This window comes from Hemicordylus capensis, chromosome 3 (genome assembly GCF_027244095.1).
Source record: "Hemicordylus capensis ecotype Gifberg chromosome 3, rHemCap1.1.pri, whole genome shotgun sequence".
Classification (NCBI taxonomy): domain Eukaryota; kingdom Metazoa; phylum Chordata; class Lepidosauria; order Squamata; family Cordylidae; genus Hemicordylus; species Hemicordylus capensis.
In genome coordinates, this window is record NC_069659.1 from 41,328,885 (window position 1) to 41,349,313 (window position 20,429).

Sequence of the window (20,429 nt, forward strand, 5' to 3'; positions counted from 1 at the left end):
TTTATTGTTGTTAGTGCTTAAAATGAATTAAAACCTTTTGATTTTTTTTCTGCCTGAAGCTTCTGATGTTGCTCTCTTTTTGTCTTTTTATTATTTAGTACATTTAGCCCTCCATCAGTGGGAAAGAGTAAATACTGCATTGCCTTAGCTGAACAATTTTCATCATGCCTTAAAGAGGTGTGCATTGAAAGAGTCTGAGAATACAAGGTGTCAAATAAACCTTGTCTCCCCTTTACTCCCTTTAACCCTGTTGGTCTGTCTATAGTTGCCCCTGCTGTGAGTGCTATATCTTGAGGAAGGATGACAAATTTATTTGTACCTAAGCCATACCTCTGAGAGGCCAAACTCCTCTGTAGTAGTGGCTTGTATGCATGTGATATGACAATTGCCACACACATTCAGCATAGGTGTGAAGAAATAATTTACTGTACAGCTGGACCTCGTTACTCACGGTCTCAACATCCACTTTTTACCTCCAAGGTCATTTCTGGCCAATCATTTTGCAGTGCAGAGCTATTTTGTGGCTCTTTCCTTGAACAAAAAAAAATTCCCCATGACTTTTTGTGGGGAAATGGCAGAATTGCGGCCGGGGGCAGTTTTCAGCTGGTTTTTTTTAGCTTCCAGGAACCTAATCCCCCAATTCCTTTTGCCCCAATGCCTCATCCACGGTTTTAGCATCCACAGTTTCAGCTGAAAATGGAACCCCTGCGGTTAAGAAGATCCACCTGTAATTTAAAGTGACACACATGGCTACACAACCAAAAGGCTAATTTTCCAGTGGTGTGGTACTCACATGCATGTTACCAGAAATTGATCCTTTAAACATGCACATACAAGGGTATATGGAGGAAGATTTATCTTTTAAACAAGCAGCCTATTTCTTGAACCGCATACACGCATCAAACCAAATTATTGTTATACTTTTGTTTCACTGTAGGAGTTTATGGCCAAATGACATTTTTGGAAGCACTTCTGATGATGAGGTCCAGACTCTACTGAATATTTACTTCCGGCACCAAACACTGGGGCAGTCTGGCACGTATGCACTGGTGGGCTCCAACCAAAGCCTGACAGAAATCTGTACCAAACTGATGGAGCTAAACATAGAGATCCGGGACATGATCCACAGGGCTCAAAGCTACCGCGTCATCAATACTTTTCTTCCAGACTCCAGTGTATCCGGCACAAGTCTCTGACAAATGTTTCGTGCCCTATTTCTCATTCAAGGTGGAATTGCTTCCATGTTGGGGTGAGGTGGTTCAATGCCTTCTCAGCCTTAGAAAGACTTGGTCAAGTTGTAGTCAGTCTTGTTACCTTTACAACATTTTCCAAGAGGACTTGGGCAGAGTTTTCAACGTGTAGCAATACTGTAAGGGCAAAGGTAGTATAGAATCCTTTGTTTTGAGCTGCACACACACAAAATGCATTTCACTGGGCAACTGCAATTCACTACTGAAGAAGTGACTTCCATACATACCAAAGACTACTACACTCAACAAGACTTCCTTTCTAGAAATTAATTTTAGGTTGGCAAAAGTGCAATCTTCCTTTTAACTTGAGGATTTTTGTTTTTGTTTTTAATCGTGTACATTGTTTCCTTTTGACCAAGTAAAAAATAGGCAGAATGAAGCTAGCGACAGGACACTACAAGACTGTCGGTTCGAAAGCTGAGAGCCTGTGCATATGAAAGAAGTTGGAAAAGACTTCAGTTTAAATGTACACTGTAATTTAAATATGATTACTGTATCTTTAAAAGAAAAACCAAGCTGCTATGAAGTACATTTCCTGATGTTGCTAGGCTACTGTCTTGGAAGGTACTAGAGCCTGTTGAAAAGGTCTGTTATTAAGACCAAAGTACCTATGAATGGGCAAGGAAGATTTTTTTAACAAAAGATTTTGGCTGCTTTTTACTAGAGGGTTGCTTTTATGAATATATTTATATTACTTAAGGATGGTTGGTCTGGCTTAACTTGCAATTTTGTAGGGAAGCATCACATTGCTAATTTAAATTCTTTTGAATTGCCCTGCATGCATTTTTTTAATTTAACATACATTTGGATTTTAACAGTAAAAAATATTAAGTAAAACTTGAGTCCACCCTCCATTTCTTAAGGAATTTTCTTTGTAATATATGTAAGTTTCCCCCCCCCCTTGCATTTCCCCCCTTACAGTTACTGCTGTCAAGTGTTAAATGGGTGCATGTAAATCTTTTGCACATCTGAGACACTTTTATTCAGGCACTGTCTACATCTCTGATTCACTCTGTAAATACACTTAAGGTTTTTGTGAAGTACCTCTTGGTTGGTATTTTGATCAGAACAGGATCATCTAACTAAAATATAAAGGTTATTATAATATATATACATATATATATGTAAATATGACTGCGTATGTGCTGATTGGTCTGAAATGAGTTATTACTACTGTACAAAGCATATAGAGCCCATGGGGGGAGGGGTCTTTTTTCAGTTGTTTTTGAATCCGCATGCAGCAGTCAATCCTGCTTACATGTTCAGTGCGCACTCCAAAATCAGATATATTAGTTTTGTGTCTGTTTTGATAAAAGCTCCAGAAACAGTTCTATTAATCTACTCTCATTTGCCCCTACCCAGCTGGCAATTATATATGTGTGAATTCAGAATCAGATTTCCAAGGGCACATCTTTAGCTGGATGGGAAATAGTATGCAACTGTGTTCCCTTCCCAGTCAGAGGTTGCATGCATATAAACCTTTTACCAAATGCTGAAAGGCTACTAATTGGCTGTCAAAGAAGAAGAGGAGGGACAAAAGCAAAAGCTACCAAAAGCTGGGGTTTCAGCTTTCTTTAAAAGGTTACTTACACATGCTGGCTGAATTCAGACGTAATATGAAACCAGAGTCGAATGGGGCAGAGTTTGGAACTCCATTATGTCTGAATTTGTGCACGGTTTTGAGCCGAAAGCAACCTGCAGTTTGGCAAAAACTCCTATTTGACCCTTCGGTTTGCACAAAGGCTTGCTACTGAGATTTCCGGTTTGGCTGCTGAAGCATTAAGTCTGAACCTGGATGTAGCCATAACCGCAGTTTTGTTCTGTTTTGGAAACTGCAACCTACCCAGCATGATGCCCACTCCATGCCTGCGGTCCTTCTCACTGGCCACCTTTCTGAGTGCCAGCCCCACCTCTCCTGTCACCTATCCAGCAATGCAGTTGCCCAGCAACAGAAAAGCTGCCACATCCCATCCCAAGCTTGTCAGCCTGTCAAGCAGCAAAGTCACACAGGGATATTCCCCCTTCTTACTCTGTCCCTTGTCCTCCCTCCTGGCAAGCAGGAGGAAACAGGGATGGAATGACAGGGCAGATATCAAAGTGCTTCGCTCACTGAGAATAAAGTGACAATGTCCACAAGCACAAACACTCCAGGTGGTCATCCTATAAGTAGGTCACCCCATCACAGCACCAGAACATGGACATATGGCTGTGGGTGCCCGTGATCAGGTTTAAAAGGCAGCACAAACCAGGGATTCTTGAGCAACCAATTTCTTTTCTTTCTTTTTTTAAACATAAATGTTGGGGAAGGGGGGCCCAGCCCCCAGCCCCTTCCCCATTGAGAACATTTGCACTCCTTAGGCTCTCTTGAGGGTTGAGCCTAAGGAATCAGAATCAGCATTGTTGCAGTGAAAGGAAAGATTCAATGTGTGATGATGGTAGATGCTGACCCAGGATGGACCATGCTAGCTCAAGAGAGTGCCAGGCCGTGGGGATGCCCCCTCACAACTCATGAGAAGAACAGTTTTTGGGGATTGGGGTGTCAGGTAAAATCTCTAATGATGACAAAACAACCCTGTTACCCCACAGACAGCTCTCTCTCACAAGAGTGTCAGGCTCCTTAAAGGTAACCCCTCCCCGCAGCTGAACTGCCCCAAAAGCCAGACCTCCGAACTGGTTAGGTAGTCTGTAAAAGACCGCCGAACCAGTTCATGCACATGCCTAGCATGCCCCCATAGGTGATTTTTGATGTTCCATTTGGTGGAGAGCCTGGCCGCGTGTGCCAATGGGGGTGGTGAACACTGGGTAGGGGGACATCTCTTTACTCCCATTCAAAATTCCTGTGTTTGGTCTGGCATTGCGCCATCTGCAGATCTGCCACTGCGGGGAATCACAGGAGAGGGGAATGTTGCTTTCAAGCGATCCTAGAAAAGCAGGGTCACAGTTTTGGGGCTTGAGCATAGATGCACATGTATACATGGGATGGCAGGAGACGTGCTTTGACAGCAATCACCAAGACAAGGAGAGATGTTGTCAGGGTACCTGGCTCAATATAGAGCCCCAACGGTTTTGAGGTCATGAACCTCAAGAAACGGATGCAGTTGGCGTATCAACCGAAGCTGATAGAAAGCGCTTCTGGCCACTGCCTCAACCTGGGGAACCAGGGAAAGATGTGGATCCAGAAGCACTCCCAGACTGAGTACCTGTTCCTTCTGAGGAAGTGTGACCCCATCTAGAACAGGTAGATCAATATCGCTTCCCGAGTGACGACCCCACACAATAAGTACCTCCATCTTGTCTGGATTCAGTCTCAGTTCGTTATCCCTCATCCAGCCCATTACTGCTTCCAGTATGAGGGAGTTGCAGTGCAAAAGTGCTTTCTTTTACCCGAGAGAGTGTGGGCCCCACACAAATGGGGCCCCTTTGTTGAGTTAGTTCAATTTGTGAGTGTGCAGTCCGATGGAAGACCCAACCCCCCCCCCATGGTCCTCACCAGTAGACTGGCCCTCTCATGGGAGAAATAATCCACTAGCACTAAGCTGCAAGGGGAGCAGGAGTGTGATTTAGTCTGTATGCACTGCTTTGCTGGGGTGATCCCTCAAAAAAGCATCCTAGATCACAGTGGGATGGATGCCCCAGGATCCTTTGCCCTCTCTCATATACTTATGCTTTCCTAGGAACTCTTCATTTTCCTTTCCTTGAGTAAAAGGGAAATAGTGCCCCCCACCCCCCAAATCATGCTTGTGCAGCACTATTCTGATGCAGGGCTTTTACAAGGGCAACGGTGCCATTACTGTCAGAAGCAGCACTGGCATGTCATGGTATTTAAATGCCCTCCCCATGCCTAGGACAGGCAGGCCACTCCAAAAATGCATGATTGAGCTCAGCACACCCCTTCAAGGTTGTGGCCAACTGCGGCCGCTCTGCTGACATGCTGATGTTTTGCCCACAGTCTGGCCGCAGAGCTTGCTGGACAGCTGGGGGGGCTCCCCACTCCTTTAACCAGAGGTTGCTGGACTCTGGTTGAACCAATGTCTGTGATGCAATTTACTGTTTAAAATTGAAACTGCGGGTTCACCATCCTCTGGTTTCACGTTATATGTGAATACAATCATTATTCCTGATCGGAGCCATTAACGTCCCACCTTAGTTACATTACTATGGTGAATGCTGACATGCTGATAAGTGCCTGTACACGAAGTCAAAAGAGAATGATTCACACTGCCTAATCCTGTCCGTTGCACTATAAAAGATGATCCATCTTAATCACATCCACCAATTGAGCTATAGCCTTCATGCTAAATTTCTGCATACAGCCACAATAGCCAAAATATGCCACCTAGCTGCCCTTCCAAAATGGAATAAAGATATGGCTAAGAAAAATGCCCAATATTTGACTTGTAATAGAAGAATTTTCAAGAGAGTCTATACTTTTATCTTTTTGATTCTGTATTTACTATAAATGTACAATTTTATGTAATATTGTGACTAAGCACACATGCTCCTTACTGCTAGAGGGTGCTAACTTTGTTGCCGAACGTGGTCAACAGTGAGGGTGTAAGTTTTGGTTACCCAATACACTTCTGGCTCCTGAACCACACCCATGCCCACTAGAGACTAAAGAATAAAGACCCTCCTTGCTTTAGAATTCAGATCTGGATAGTGAAGCCTCAACAGACATAAAAATGGGTTCTGCGCCTGCTCAGGATAACTTCGGGGAATATTGATTATTTCCTCGCGATGCCTTTTAACTGCCTCTGCACGAGCCGTGCAGTACCTATACTGGCAGTTAGGTGTCTGTTGCTCAGTTTCTTTCTGACCGTCGATGTGTTCGGACCTCGGAAACGTCGTTGCTCCTCGGAAGATATTTTGTTGTTTAACTTGGTATACGATCTTAGGACAGCCCAACCATTCTTTGCTTAACCCTGAATGGACATAGTTAATTTTAACGGATACGCGGATAGACCTCGGAACGACAAGCAACGAATGGCAAATTCATAGGAACATAGGATGATGCCATATACTGAGTCAAACCATAGGTCCATCTTGCTCAGTATTGTCTACACAGACTGGCAGTGGCTTCTCCAAGGCTGCAGGCAGGAATCTCTCTCAGCCCTATCTTGGAGAAGCCAAGGAAGGAACTTGGAACCTTCTGCTCTTCCCAGAGCGGCTCCATCCCCGAAGGGGAATATGTTATAGTGCTCACACTTCTAGTCTCCCTTTCATATGCAACTAGGGTGGATCCTGCTTAGCTTAAGGGGACAAGTCATGCTTGCTGCCACAAGACCAGCTCTCTTCAATTCAAACGTTTCTAGCTCAGTCCCATATTGTCAAAAGACCGTGGCACTGAATGGTGTTCCTACTTCCCCCTGTTGCGACGGCCACAAGTAATAATAAAGGAATAAACCCTGACAGCCACTGATTCCTTTGCCCATGAGTGCGTCTATGAGGGGAAAAACACCTTTAAGTGGTGTATTCGCTGCAGGGCTAAGCTCCCCTCAACGGATGGTCATCAGCTTTGTCTCCTCTGCCTGGAAGAGGAACACTCCATGGCTGCTTGCCCTATATGTAAGGCATTTTTGAGACAGACTCTGAAGAACAGGGTGGCACAACTGAAAGTTTCATTAATGGAGGACGCGCTCCGCCCATCTACCTCATCCTCCCTGCCGAGGGCTGCTCATACGCAGTCTAAACCCTCGAGCATGGCTCATAGTGCTGCAGGGACCTCCCTTAAGGCTTCGAAGTCGAGCCTATTCAAGGAGCCCTCGGTACCAAAAAGCGGCGGCTCGAAGCGCCCGTGCTCTTCACCGTCAACTCATGCAGTAAAGAAAAAACATAAGGCGACTCCGGCATCACAGCCTACCACTCCATTTCTGTTGGGGCTGCAAACTGAGCCGCTGAAGTGCAGAGGGCCATCCTTTTCTACCTGCAAAGAACGGGAGAGTTGAGAAAGACAAGACATTTTTTCATTGCCTTGAATGGGAAGAACCGTGGCTTTCAGCCATCCCACCAAAAGCTGTCCTTTGGGTTAGTGGAACTCATTAAGATGGCCTATGATATTCAGGGAGTCACTCCACCATCCACTATTAGAGCCCATTCAACAAGGGCGCATGCTGCCTAAGGGCAGCTCATCTTTCAGGAATTAAATTCAAGGATATATGTATGGTGGCCACCTGGGCCTCGGACCAAACCTTTGTGAAAAATTATGCACAGGACCTTCGCTCTGTAGAGGCAGCACAGTTTGGCAGGGCCGTTCTTAAGAGGGTGCTTCAATAGCTTGCAATGCCCACCTCCACTGGGACAGCTCATGATTCACCCATTTTTATGTCTGTCGAGGCTTCACTATCCAGATAAACAGGTTGCTTACCTGTAACAGGTGATCTGGTAGTGATGCCTTGACATTCATAAAACCCTCCCAGCCGGCCCCGCTACAGAGTGCAAGTGATTGAGACATTGCATTTCTACAGATTGCGAATGACTGAGATGTTACATTTACACGGACACCAGCTAACAGCACCTATGGATGACAATGGCATTTTATACAGTCGGACGGCCATTCAGAAACTGAGCAAAAGACACCTAACTGCCAGTATAGGTACTGCACGGCTTGTGCAGAGGCAGTTAAAAGGCGTCGCAAGGAGCTAATCAATATTACCTAAAGTTGTCCTGCGCAGGCGCAGAACCCATTTTTATGAATATTGAGGCATCACTACCACATCACCTGTTACAGGTAAGCAACCTGTTTTTCTGCTCTGAAACATTACCTGAAGTATAAACTTTGAATCCAGCGGAAGGCACACCCTAGCATCTTTCAGATTCAGACTAAGAACTTTAAGAGCAACATGTGTGTTTCTCTCATATCTGGCACTTGTATAACTCACCAAGCCATTTTGTTTGGATCCCTCAGTATAAGTATTTCCATAGAAGATTCTCATAGAAGAACTCCAGGATAATCCTAAAATACTATCACCAAACTATTTATAGCCTTTCATTATTTAACTGAAACCAGTAGACCTTTGCGGTAGTCCGGAATCATTCCCAACATTGGACTCTGCACCTGCACAGTAGCCACTGCAGAAGGATTTGTCAGCTCCTTGAAGCATTCTGTAGCCACTCCCTTCATGAGTGGAGCTCGCTCTGTATCTTTGGCACCACAGCGCTGTTTTCCTCAGTTCCTTTCCATCCACTGTAGTGTGCTCTTCCTCAGGGATTTGCTCCTTCGTTCTCTGTTACTAGAACCTCTGAAAAGTATAAGCATGCATATGTATTCAGTACTTGGTTTGGGCCCCTTTTGCAGCAATTACTGCCTCAATGCGGCGTGGCATGGATGCTATCAGCCTGTGGCACTGATGAGGTGTTATGGAAGACCAGGATGCTTCATTAGCGGCCTTCAGCTCTTCTGCATTGTTTGGTCTCATGTCTCTCATCCTTCTCTTGGCAATGCCCCATAGATTCTCTATGGGGTCAGGTCAGGCGAGTTTGCTGGCCAATCAAGCACAGTACACTGTATACTTTTCGGAGGTCCGATATTGTTCTATTCTACAATCCTTGCTTTCTTGCTTCCATGTAATATTCTAATTTTCTGGGATTGTGGATTTGGGGTTTTCATGAGCTGTACGCCATGATCATCACAATTATAACAAATTAAGGCTTGACTTATCTCGCTTTGCATGTAATGTGTCTGTCTCATATATCAGTTTCACCTTTTAATTTGCATTACTGAAATTAATGGACTTTTGCATGATATTCTAATTTTCCAAGTTTCACCTGTATTGCTCCAAAGGAAAAAATACATTCTACTCATTCTGTGGTGGCCAAGACAGCCCTGTTTTCCTCTCCTCTTCCATCTGTCTCAGGGCTCCCACCATCTTCAGTACCCCCTGGACCTCCTCCAACAGGAAGATCGTTGGGTTCTTCAACACAGCCTCAGCATCCTGAACACGACAGCATGGAGGCTGAACTTTTAGATAATATCATCCTTCACAAAAGGAAGGTCTCCACCAGACATAACTACAGCTATAAATAGAAGAGATTTTCTATTTATGCTCGATCCAAGGAGTTGATCCCTCTTCACCCGATGTCCGCCAAGTTCTACTGTACCTCACCTCTATCAAACAGACTGGTCTAATTCCTCCATAGAAGTTAGTATGTTCACCCTTTCCACCATGCACCCTGGTTGGGGTTCCACTTCTCTTTTCTCCCACCTGGACTGCACAAGTTTCCTAAAGGGCCCGTATAACCTCTTCCCATTAGTTTGGCAGCCTGTTTAACCCTGGAGCCTCTCTTTGGTTCTCTCTTCACTCACTTTGAACCCTTATCTTCAGCCTTCCTAAAATTTCTTACCTTCAAGACTGCATTCCTCATCGCCATCACAACAGTGAGAAGAGTTAGTGATCTTTCTACCTTAAAGATTGGCATCCCCTATACTACCTTCTATCAAAACAAGGTGGTGATGAGTACCAACCCTGCCTTTTTACCCAAGATAGTGTTGGATTTTCATACTAACCAAGACATTGTCTTGCCCACCTTTTTCACTAACCCAGTGTCACCCCTTTGAACATTCATTGCATTTCTTGGACGTTCACAGAGCTCTTTAGTTTTACATGGACCACACTAAAGAATTTAGGCATTCTAACAGACTTTTCATGACTTTTAAGGGTCCTACTAGAGGCCAGCATGTCTCCAGGCAGAGGTCATCTGAATATTTGGTTCAAAATATCCTATCCTGCTATGAGAAACAAGGTCTTACTCTACCTTCTGCCTTCAAGGCTCATTCCACAAGGGTAATGGCCACTTTGATTGCTCCCATCTCTGGAATTTGTTTCACTGAAATCCAGAAGATTGCTACCTGGTCTTCTGAACAACGCTTTGTTACTACTCTAGGGATGTACACGGAACCACACCAGATGGCTTGATGGCAGGGGGGTGTTGCACTTTAAGGGTGGGGGAGGGTGCACTTACCCCTGCCTCCCCTTTCTCCCTGCCATCACCCGGTATTTCCCAAGTCCTATGGGGCGGCAGCATACTTCCCTGCCACCCCGTTTTTTCTCTGGCCAGCGAGCAAACAGGGTAGCAGAGAAGTACGGTGCCGCCCCGTAGGATTTGGAAAATACCACACCCCGGGGGGGGGGTAAGTGCACCCTCCCACAACCCGGCAGGGGGGGCGGGGGTAAGTGCACCCTCCCACACCCTTAAAGTGTGACGCACACACCCGCCTTTGAACCACCCGGTTCTTGTACCTGTTCCGAGGCCCATAAAAGGGCCTCCGAACAGATTTGTACACATCCCTACACTACACCCTTGACATCTGCTCTGCGGCTGAGGCTAGTTTGGGGCGTTCAGTCCCTAAGGTGATTTAAATCCTGCGTCCTTCCTTTGAGAGATAGCTAATCATCCACATTGTGAAGTTAGGGTTGCTCACCTGTAACTGCTGATCTTTTAGTGTCCCACTATCATTCACAACACCCACCCAGCCTTCCCGCTCATCAGATGCTCTTACTTTCTTTCCTTACCCGTCTCTTCTGACAAAGCTTCAACTCAACATCGTCTGTCCAGGAACAGAGGGAAATAGTGCTCTGGTGCCAAAAAGACCAGCGTGCTCAGTGCACAAAGGGTGTGGCTACAGAGTGCGTCAAGGAGCTGACAAATCCTTCCAGTGGCTACTGTGCAGGCAGAGAGCCCAATGTTGTAAATAATACCAGGCCACCAAAAGATCAAAAGTTACAGGTGAGCAACCTGGTTTTATACGCTTAGCGACACTAGTGAGCCACCATAGTCATATTGATATAGAAGCAGCCCTGACATACACGATGGTGTTTAATTTTACTGATATGCTTTCCTGCTGAGCACAATAGAGCCATCATGCTATGCAGGATGCCTGTCAGTTGCACTCCCCTTATTAAAGGTTAGCAGCAAGTGAGAATATTCAGACGTCCACTCAAATGCTTCCTTCCTGATGTCATGCCTGTTCGGCACTACCCAGATTTCCTAGCTGCTGCACTCTTTGGAAGAACACTTTGTAAATTAAAACCAAATAAAAAATAGTTCTGTGCAACTATACAAATGTAAGACCACTGATGAAGTTCCATAAACTGATCTCTGTCTTAGGGTACCTAATCTGTCTAATTTTAGTCCATCAGCACCTGCCTCTGCAGACCAAGTACCACACTGATTAGACTGAACTTTCTACATGGATCAGATTGGCTTACCACCTTGTATAGTTCCAAGAACTGTTAAATGTCACACAAATTACTATTATACCGCCTCTGGTGCCAGGACTACTAGTACAGGCATGTTCTTTTTTAAAAAGGGAAGTGTACATTTCTTCAATAGTGAACACAATTTACTTGCTCTTGTAACTTCAACATTAGGTTCAAGATAGCAGCTTTGCATCACAGTGTACTGATTATATTTGACTGAAACCATAACCAGAGGTAATAATCTTTGCTCATATAGACTTAACACTTGCTAGAGAGCAGTTTGTGTCATGTTATGTTTGTGTCATCAGGGATACAGTCTATACTAGGCAGTTGCCTGGTCTTCCCACAGGCATCCTTAAACTTCTTTTGAGCAAAAGTGCTTGTTAGAGCATTCAAATGTGTGTTTGTTAAGAGGCCTGCCCCATTAAACTTCGTATTTCAACATAGTTATTTTTAAGGGAAGCCTAGACTACAGAGTCCCCTGAATATTCACGATACCAAAAAAAGACAGATTGTATTCAGAATACTCACTAATAAGTAAAAGTAAAGTCAAGCAGCTGAAGGCATCATTGAATGGTATGGTATGCTTGTATGTTGTATGTAGAAGCATCATTGGGCCTACTTCCTCTTTGCATGCCTCTTGATAAAATGCAATGGGTGGAGGGAAAAGAAAGATATTCATCTTACTTCATGTGTTACAGCAGCAGATATGCCTGTGTTTCCATGAAATATACAAGATAGCTGAGGCTACACAAGTCCAAAAAGTCACTGGTGGTTCTGAATCAGCTGTTTGTGTTCGCTTTCAGAATCAGTCCATAGTTCAGGACTATTTTCTATTAGTATCTCCATTTCAATTCAGAGATCTCACATCAGAAGGCACTGATTTATTTTCTGTTTTAACCTGCAGCATACCTCATTTGTTTTAAAAAGAATTTTTGTGCAAGAACACTTTAGTGCAATTGCACAAATCTCCATTTTTAGTGCAACTATGCAATTTTCTGGCACTAGCACAACATTGTTCATTATAGAAGTGCTTTGTTAGGGAGATCTTTCACACAACCTCACTGAGGAGGAAGGGCAGGCCATGGAAGGGAAGGCAGGAGCATCTGCCATCCTCTCCTCTGCCACACCATGTGCCCACACAAGCAGTGGTGTAACAGAGGGATATGCTGGGAGACTCCCCCTGCTGCCACATCCCAGGGTGCCCTGGGACACAAGCGCAGCGGGTGCTCTAGTTAGAGCAGCCGCCATGCTCGTCGTGGGTGCTTCTCCCGCCCCCACACCCAGCTCGCTGCTGGAAATGGTGGGGGGCTGGGGTGAAGCCATGTAACCCAGCAGCAATTGCTGGCAGAGGTTAAGAAAACTAAAGGTTCACTTAACCTCAGCTAAACACCAGGCTGAAAGGAGGGGACAGCGCCAGGAATGACCTAGCACTACATCACATCACACACAGAGAGCCTAACCCAGGCTGGACTGCCCTAGCCTGGGTTAGGCTGTGCGTATGAATACCCTTAGGATGTTACTAGTTTTCTTTCTAGAAAGACAGCAGGATTTTGTGGGGTGTATTGTGCTGATCCTATTAGCGTTCTTAGGTTTGCTAATGCCCCAGTCTCCCTAAACTTCCTAGTTCCTTTGTCTGCTTAACCCAAGTATTTGCTCTTATGTGTACTGTAGGGACTTTTCATATTACTAAAGGGAAAGGTACAATTTAGAATTTAAGTTTTATTACAAGGTACACTGAAACAAAGAATACTTTCTAACCCTACAAAAATCTTTAATCCATTATCCAATGCCAAGTCAGAAGCCTAAAGTCAGAGCCAGGTTATGAAACACGTAACAAAGTGCATAGTGCTAAGTGCAAGAACAGCCCAAGTTTGTCAGGACGATAGATTAGACAATGTATTTGAAGCTGTAGGTGTTGTCACAGGACAGTCTTTTGCCTTTGCAGCGACCACACAACTCTTGACGGTGGGGTCTCTTCAGGTCAATGTGCCTTTTCTTCTGGGGGCAGGAGCAACGGGTCTTTGAACAGATCTTGGGATACAATACACTTCCAATTATTAGTAAACCAACAATAGCCTCTTCCCAGAACGTTTTCCTCCTGTGATTGTCTTTTATTTATTTGTTTGTTTGTCTAGCATTTTACATCCCGTTCTTTCTCTAAGGAGCCCAGAGTACTACATACTTGAGTTTCTCCTCACAACAACCCTGTGAAGTAGGTTAGGCTGAGAGAGAAGTGACTGGCCCAGAGTCACCCAGCAAATCTCATGGCTAAATGGAGATTTGAACTCGGGTCTCCCCAGTCCTAGTCCAGCCCTCTAACCACTACACCAGGCTGGCTCCAATGTTGCTATGTAGGTCACAGTTACTCCTGTTTTACAGATAATTTGCATAGTGACATTAAGCCAAGAAATTAATGTCTATTGTGTGAACAGGAAGATACAGCTACTGTCTTCTGACTTCATCACTGACTCCACCAAGCCACCTAGGATCAGGGCTGCTGTCACAACTGTATACTCATTTTAAGGACTGTAACAGTCAAAAGTAGCCAGCAGTTTTATAAACAGGAACATCAGTCAGAATAAGGCCTAAGACACAACAGAAATACCTTCCATGATTGTCTCCTACTATTTGCACATCTGACTCATATCTGATCATTTACGCATAAGACAAGCATACCTGTGGCCTGCTTTCTAACCCATATTTTAGAAACAGGAAGATACATAATGGAAGTACTCTTTATACAGATACTTCTAACTCAGTGATAAAGAGGTCATTTGTCCACATGTGGATCAAGCAGAGGCCCAAAATAGAAGCTATAAAAGTCTGATTTTTGTTTGGGAGATCTGACTGAGTATTCTATTTCCAGAAAATTGCTATTCTTGGAATATTTTGTTTAGTCACTTCTACAGCTAGCCTTAGCACTAGATCCACAAATCAAGCTAGAGGGGTTTCCATATTCTGTTAAGCAACAGGATCATTTCAGATGCTTTGCTAGCCATCTGTATTGCATTGCTCCAAGACATTGGTCTGTGCATTATGCCACAATATTAGCTTTTGCAAATGGCCAGCTATGTGCATTGTTTCCATTACATTTTACTAACACTATTATTCAAGTAAAGACAAACATTTCTCAAAATGCTTAAGAAGAAGTGTTACTTACTTGGCACTGAATTGCTTCCACTTTGTAAGGATTGAAGCTCTTTTGGCATTTACGACAAAGCTGTTTAAAGTAAACCTAAGAAAAACAAAGATTGTTACAATGCAGAACTCTGGAATCATTTACTGTATGTACCCTAATTGACGACAAATCTGAATTTGAAACTACCTGAATTGAAGACCCCCTCTGAATTTAAGACAACCTTAGAGGTTAAATACAGGCAATATCTGCATTTACTCAAAAGCAACAGGACTGAATTTAAGAGGACCCAATTTTGAATCTCAAAAGACTTGGTCTTGGATTCAGCTAAATACAGTACCTACAGGTTTGTTCTCAGAAAGCTACATACAGCACAATGCTATGCAGAAAGATATACTCAACTCTGTGCAATTAATAGCCCTGCCAGTTGAATCTATAACCAAACTATATTCTGTTATAAGTTTCAATAATGAAAACATATTATCCATAAAACATAGACCTCATGATTCAGGTAGGTATGTTTATGATCTCCCAGGCTTATAAATGTGATTTGTAAGTCAAGAGGGCATATAGCTCTATTAAGTATCTCAGAGTATCATTTCCACTAAAAGCGCCACAGACTGTTCTCACATGCAGCCTAACACAGGCTAGGGACACCCAGCGGGGCAACATTACCTAGCCCCACTTCTTAGCTCAGCTGTCAGCTGAGGTTAAGGGAGCTAGCACTCCCTTAACCAGGCTACAAGCCCCGCGTGTGAGCCAGGCTACTACTAGCCAAACCGCAAACAGAGACGGGTGTCTAGAGCATCCTTCTCTTGAGGGAATCCCCCAATGCATCACGTATGTCGCACAGTGCATTATTGTATTCACGGAGACTGAGACAAGTCCTGGCCTCGGTTTACCAGCCCTGCCAGGAGCAGGGCGGAGATTCATCCGTGCTGCTCTCGGCAATGCTGGTCATGTGAGCTCATGGCTCTCATGCTGTCCAAGCTGTGAGCTGTAGGGATGAGAACGGAACTGGTTCGGAGGCCCTTTTATGGACCTCCAAACCGGTTTCAGAGTCCAGTGTTTCCGCCGGTTCAAAGGTGGGGGGTGGTAGTTTTAAGGACTGTGGTGGGTGCTCTTACCTCCCACACCACGTTTCCCCTGCCAGCACTGTCGGTCCCACTGGGCAGCAGCATAACCTCCTTGCCACCCTGCATACGCACACATGCGCATCGGGCACTTCCAGCCTGCAACACACCGGGGGTGCAAGGAGGTGTGCTGCCACCCCGTGGGACCGATTTTGTACACAGCGCCAGTGGGGAAAATGCGGCGGGGGTGTAAGAGCATCCACCCCAGTCCTTAAAGCTATCCCCGCCACCACCTTCAAACTGGCAGTCACCGGTTCTGTGCACATCCCTAGTGAGGGGTCATCTGGGGGAAGGTAGGTTGAACCCTGCCTTCCCAGCCACCCACACCTGTGCAGTTGTGTGAACAGTCCTCCAGAATTGATGTTTGTTATTAAAAGACACTGAAGAAAACTGAACAGGCTCTCTCCAGTTGAGACCGTTATATTAAGAAAAAACACAGCAATCACCAAAATACTTCTGCATGAAATAGTTGAGGGTAGTATGACAGAATGCTACCAAGCTTGAGCACATACCCCGTACTGTTACCATCTTTGGTCAAGCATATGAAGCACTTCCATTTCTTAACAAGCTATTGCCCATTTAACCTGTGTACAGCAGCCCTTTCCCCATATTTAAAGTTTACTTCCTTGAAAAGAGCAAATTTCTCTGCTCTAAATACCTTATTAGTTCCAGAAATGCACCATACATAAGCACTTTCCCATCTGGTCTTGCAGTCATTGCAGTGAAAGTAACCATATTTCTGTTCCAGGAACTGCAACAGAAAGTAGCTCATTAGCAGCTTAATATGATATTCAGTTCAATTCAATGTGAGCCAGATATTGATAATATCAGTGCCAACCCCATGACCATTTGAAAGCTTATTAAGTCAGGAAGGTCTGCAAAGGCCTACTAAGTTAAGATAAAGTTGTGTTATTCTCACACCACCACTTCATGATCTCTTCACTCATTCTGACTGGACAGCAAGTCACAATGATAATAAACCCAAGAACTTGCTCTGATTAGTACAACCAAAGTGTGCTTTACATTTTTTTAAAGTGTCATTTAACATCCACCTAAGATTCTTAACAAGGACACATAAGAAAGCTTCCAGAGGGGTAGTTAAACGTGCATGCACAAGAATAACAAAATGGTCAAGTCAGGTATGAGAGGCTTAGACTAGTGACAAGCTTTAAAATATACAAGGAAAACAGTGACAATTTACAATAGCAATAAGGGGCAATAGCAACCTCCTAGCAACACTAAGACAGTTAACTCTCAATACAATTAAAAAAACCCTTTGTCTCTATTGAGGCTTGTGGGGATAGTGTCAGACCTAGTTGTTATACATTCTAACCCGACCAATTCTCATTGTAGTTTCCCTTTGAAATTTCTCTTTTGAGGAACTGTCACTTTAAGGTCTGCAACATCATTCTGGAAGGTACAACTATTCTCCCACTGGTTTCTGAATATTGTTTCCGATATCAGACTTGTGTCCATTTACTTTGTATCGACTGACTCATCATCCTACATAAACAGCAGAAGGGCACTGTTGGCAAGTAACAGATATGAGCAAATGGATGAGCACTTGATAGTATAGCTGATTTTGTTGGGTCCTCTCATGATGTTGCCCAATTAGTGGCTTCAAATGTTTTTGTGCCGGAGAAGTCATCCCTTATGTGCAGCTATTTTAGGAAGGTCTGGATCTTGCTTTCCCCTAGCCTGTATGGAACAAACTGCCACATCTTTCTGTGAAGACTTTGTGCATTTAAAAAGCATGACAGGCAGCAGTTTGGTAAATGAGAAGAGCAAATGCTTTGTATCCAGAAGATCCTGGGTTCAATTTCTCCCAATATCTCTAGAGAATATCCAATAACATGGCTGAGAGAGCTGCTGCTAGAGGGACCAATAGTGCATCACTGTACAAGGCACCTCCGACCTGCAGTGGGAGAACCATTATGCCTTCAACTCATTGGGGGAGGGGGTTGCTAGAGGCACCTTGCCAGCTACTGTAGGAAGCAACTTCATAGCCGGCAGCCAGCCCCCTTAAATTTTTTCTCTGCCCCACAAACAGTTTTGTAAACTGCTATATTAATGGAGAACACCCAAGGTGGTAACACCTCTCACAGCCCCCACCCAAAGAGAGAGAAAAAGTTAGGCTGGCTGGGAAACTGGATGCTGGACTAGATAGGCTTGCTGGATCGGGCCAAGCCCTATTCTTAATTATACAGGGAGTGTAAGGGCCGCTTCCTTTGGGTCCAGGCCTCATGGCCATATAGCCCCACAGGGAGGTTTCGATTCCTCTCCGTCTTCGCATTTCGAGAAAGGATTCGTCACTACGGTAGGAGGAAACCCTTCGCGCCACCCTTTCTGGCTGAGGCTCTCTACTAGGCCTAGTGCCTCACACAGGAGCGCCCCTAGTGGGCAGCGAGGCCCGGAAAGGCAAGCCCCGCCGCTGAGCCTCCACGAGCTCTAGGGCAGGCTCCAGCTCGAGGGGTGGGACTCGCGCTACCTCACCTGGAAAGTGGTTTTGCTCTCCCCAGCGGCGACGCCGCCTCCGCCGCCGCCCTCTGCTGCTTCGCCCTGCAGCTGGGCAGACTTTTCCTCTGTGCTCTTCGGCAGCTCCTCGTCTTCAGCCGCCGCTTCTTCCTCCTCCTCCTCTTCGGCGAGTGACTGTTTCGACGCGGGCGCTTCGCCCTGCGGCTCCTTGGGTTCCACCACCGCTTCGGGCAAGGTGAAGAGGCGGCGGCCCAAGACGGGCGAGTAGACGGCCGGCAGCGGCGGCTCCCGGCTGAAGCGCCCGGAGGGGCTTTGGGGCCGAACGGCTTGGAGCGGGCGGGAGCCGAGCGAGCACTGCACGGCGGCGTCCACCCGCGGGTTCACCTGCACGCCAATCTCTTTGGTGTTGGCTTTGCGGAGCCGCGGGGTGAGGCCTGGGCTGACCTGCGAGAGCAGCGCTTTCAGCTGCGCCCGCTTGTAGGTGTCCAGATAGTCCGGCGAGGCCAGCGACGGGGCTGACGAAGGGGCCGACTGGACCCCTCGGTAGGGGTTGGGGGTGCTCTTGCTCTGCTTCCAGCTAGGCTGCTTCTGCTTGGAGGGTGGCCTTGGGGCCACGTTGTGGCTGGGGGTGAAGGTGCTCCCATAGCCCTGGTACACGCTGTAGGGAGGGTAGACAAAGCGCTCCATGGCCTGGGGGTGGGGAGGGGAGACGGTTTTAGCTGATTGGCCTCCACGCGCCAACTTTTATCCATCACGGGAGCGGCGTCTAATTGGTGCTCATTACTGCTGGCGAAGGTTGATTAGAAACGGCCTTGCAGCTCTGACAACATCGCCACCCCTTGAGATGTGGCTGGTTGGGGTTTTCTCCCACGCTCTTTGACCAAAGTAGTGGGTGCTCAGAGCAAGACCCGACCCTGCCATGTCACACACAAACAAGTGTTTTATTACACGTCTGCTAACTGCAACCTGTTCATGCTGGAGCATGTCCAAAAGTCCATCCGACGGTGCAGGACTAGGTAGGTTGCGGGGTGGGAGTTAACACGATGATTCTGTAAATCCATTGAAATCAATGGATGGAGTTCACCTGGCTTCCAGGCGGGGCTAGATGCCGATTTGTGGTCTGAATGACAGTACCACAAATAAGTTTTTACAGGCTTCAGTGTGCTTATTAAACAGACCTGGCCCCTGCTGGCCACATTGTACAATCTATTATGTGTTTTGAAGAATTTGTTGGTTTGTGCAAAATAAAGTCAGATTTCCCAATGACCTACAGATACCAAATTTTGCATATATGCAAAATTAGCTGAATGAACTATTTTTTTTTTACACCAGAATATGGCTTAGTTAAATTTTAAATAACTGTTTGCAGTTTTTGAAGACATTATAAACATCATACTTCCCAATTACAATCCTGCCAATTAAATTAGCTGAATGCACTACGATCCATCCCCAGAACAGCATCCCTCCACTGGCTATTACTGGTGTCTATTTTATCTTTCTTTTTTAGATTGTGAGCCCTTTGGGGACAGGGAGCCACTTTGTTTTGTTTTGTTTTATGTGTATGTATGTAAACTGCTTTGGGAACTTTTGTTGAAAAGCACTATATAAATATTTGCCGTATTTGTAAATTAGCAGGATACACTACTTTTTACATTCTTTACAAAAGTAATGAATGCATTACTTTTTACTGGAATATGGTTGGGGAATTTTTTCCCCCTAGAAGAGATTCTGAATATAATCATATTTTAACTGTTACTGTTCTCAACAGATATTTAACACTCAATAATCAGATCAATAATTCCAAAATTACATTGTGCCCAAGAACAGCAGATCCTTCTCAGATTTGCATTTACTATGATTCAAATTTACCATATAGGGTAATTAATAAAATGAAATGTTTGGAATTGAAATCCTACAAATTTCAAACTGTTATTTTACTTCCTTTTGCAAGCACATTCATTTAAAATTCTATTACATATACAGGTGGCCCTCGAATAGCGATTTCGCCCATTTGAAGGTCACCAATCTAGTTATTGTGGGGCTTGTTTCAGTTCTTTGTAGTTTTTGACCCCTCTTACTAAATTGGTATTTAGTTTAAATAGCCACTCTCCCCGCTTCTCAGCTGACTCAGGCTACAGATTGTTTAGCTAAGGAACCTAACCCCATTTTTTTTAAGTTAGGTCAAGCATTCCAATCTTGCTGTTTCCACAAACATTTCTCCTGCAATATTAGAGGG

The 20,429-nt window shown here is 45.0% G+C and overlaps 2 protein-coding genes across 14 annotated transcripts in view; one reads left to right on the top strand and one right to left on the bottom strand.

Moving 5' to 3' along the window:
• FRY (FRY microtubule binding protein) overlaps positions 1-2,399 on the top strand; it is a 343,900-nt gene extending 341,501 nt beyond the window's left edge. For all 10 annotated transcript variants that reach the window (XM_053312387.1, XM_053312377.1, XM_053312379.1 and 7 more), the window contains one exon: positions 938-2,399. In XM_053312387.1, the coding sequence (XP_053168362.1) occupies positions 938-1,196 (259 nt within the window). In that variant the 3' untranslated portion in view covers positions 1,197-2,399. The remainder of the gene's footprint in view (positions 1-937) is intronic.
• ZAR1L (zygote arrest 1 like) lies at positions 2,146-18,926 on the bottom strand. 4 transcript variants are annotated; one of them, XR_008320216.1, is made up of 6 exons: positions 18,212-18,926; positions 16,377-16,469; positions 14,610-14,684; positions 11,978-12,085; positions 8,305-8,488; positions 2,146-7,173 (listed from the first exon to the last, which is right to left on the bottom strand). XR_008320216.1 is itself a non-coding variant. In XM_053312389.1 (4 exons), the coding sequence occupies exons 1-4, from the start codon at positions 18,878-18,880 to the stop codon at positions 8,480-8,482; spliced, it is 846 nt and encodes a 281-aa protein (XP_053168364.1). In that variant the 5' UTR covers positions 18,881-18,926; the 3' UTR covers positions 2,146-8,479. The 4 variants fall into 4 exon arrangements, 2 of the variants coding, with proteins under 2 accessions (XP_053168364.1, XP_053168363.1); XR_008320215.1 differs by having other exon boundaries at positions 2,146-8,488; XM_053312389.1 differs by lacking the exon at positions 11,978-12,085 and having other exon boundaries at positions 2,146-8,488.
• Between the last annotated feature and the right edge of the window lie 1,503 nt (positions 18,927-20,429).

What these genes read in the sequence shown, in the direction of transcription:
- ZAR1L (XM_053312388.1), bottom strand. Translation starts at nt 18,880, where the DNA reads ATGGAGCGCTTTGTCTACCCTCCCTACAGCGTGTACCAGGGCTATGGG. An exon ending in AGAGCAAAACCACTTTCCAG is followed by an intron (nt 16,470 to 18,211) that starts GTGAGGTAGCGC and finishes TTTCTGTTGCAG; the next exon opens with TTCCTGGAACAGAAATATGG. An exon ending in TGGAAGCAATTCAGTGCCAA is followed by an intron (nt 13,481 to 14,609) that starts GTAAGTAACACT and finishes TTGTATCCCAAG; the next exon opens with ATCTGTTCAAAGACCCGTTG.